We start from the raw sequence: 931 nt of genomic DNA, 5'->3' as shown, positions 1-931 counted from the left end.
TTAGTGGAAGTGGGTTCTTGTGTTGATGGATTCTCAGGAGATTCCTCACCAGGTTTCTCGCTGTCACCAGGTTTCTGAGGTTGATCCTGTCCGTTTTCTTCATTCTCATCTTTAGGTGGTTGCTCCTCAGGTTCCTTATCTCCGTCGCCACCATCTTCTGTAGGAGGTTGACCCCCAGGTGCACCTCCATCTGGGCTGGAAGGTTGGTCAGGGCTTAATGTGTCATCTTCATCCTCATCTTCTCCTTCCTCCTCCTCTGGTTCTTGTGGATCTTTTGGTGGGTCATTCTGTGACTGATCACCTTGCCCTGGCACACCGCTTGCCCCTCCCTCGTGTAGTGTATCATCTCTGACCGAAGGGTTCTTCTCATTTNGTTGCTTGGTGCATTAGTGGAAGTGGGTTCTTGTGTTGATGGTTTCTCGCTGGGGGTTTCTTGATCTCCTGCAGGAGGTTGTGGGTCGTTTTCTTCTGGTTTTTCTGCGGGAGGTTTCTGAGGGCCAGTTGCATCTCCCTCTTGGTCTTCTTTTTCTTCATCCTCATCAGTTGGACCATCACCACCTGCGCCAGGCGCATCTGGTTTTGGTAATGTTTCTTGATCTTCATCATCATTATCCTCTTCACCATCCTCAGGACTACCTTGTTCTGGAGTTTCACCACCTGGACCTCCTACTTCCGTGTCTGGGTGTTGATCCTCTGGTTCTGTATTACCTGGGAGTTCATCTGGGTTTTCTATTCCTGTGTCTGGCCCTGGCACAACGCTTTCATCCCCCACAGGCCCCTCATGTCCTGGATCTTGTAAGTCTGGATTTTCTCTGACCGCAAGGTTCTTCTCATTTCCTTTAACGTCCGCAGCAGAAGCCGCCATGGCATACCCGCAGGCGATGCACAGCAGAACGGCCAACACACACATCACACGGTTCATCTTCATCAT

At 50.6% G+C, this 931-nt stretch overlaps 1 protein-coding gene across 1 annotated transcript; it reads right to left on the bottom strand.

Moving 5' to 3' along the window:
- Window positions 1-214: 214 nt before the first annotated feature.
- On the bottom strand, window positions 215-931 carry TM35_000521280 (uncharacterized protein; the record flags this gene model as incomplete). Its single annotated transcript, XM_029030670.1, has 1 exon — window positions 215-931. One exon carries the CDS (start codon window positions 929-931, stop codon window positions 215-217), a length of 717 nt encoding a protein of 238 aa, XP_028878050.1.

The sequence above is a fragment of the Trypanosoma theileri genome (assembly GCF_002087225.1).
Source record: "Trypanosoma theileri isolate Edinburgh chromosome Unknown TM35_Tth_52_V1, whole genome shotgun sequence".
In the NCBI taxonomy this organism is placed as follows: domain Eukaryota; phylum Euglenozoa; class Kinetoplastea; order Trypanosomatida; family Trypanosomatidae; genus Trypanosoma; species Trypanosoma theileri.
Note: the sequence above shows the minus strand (reverse complement) of the source record. Positions and strands in the feature narration are given on the sequence as shown.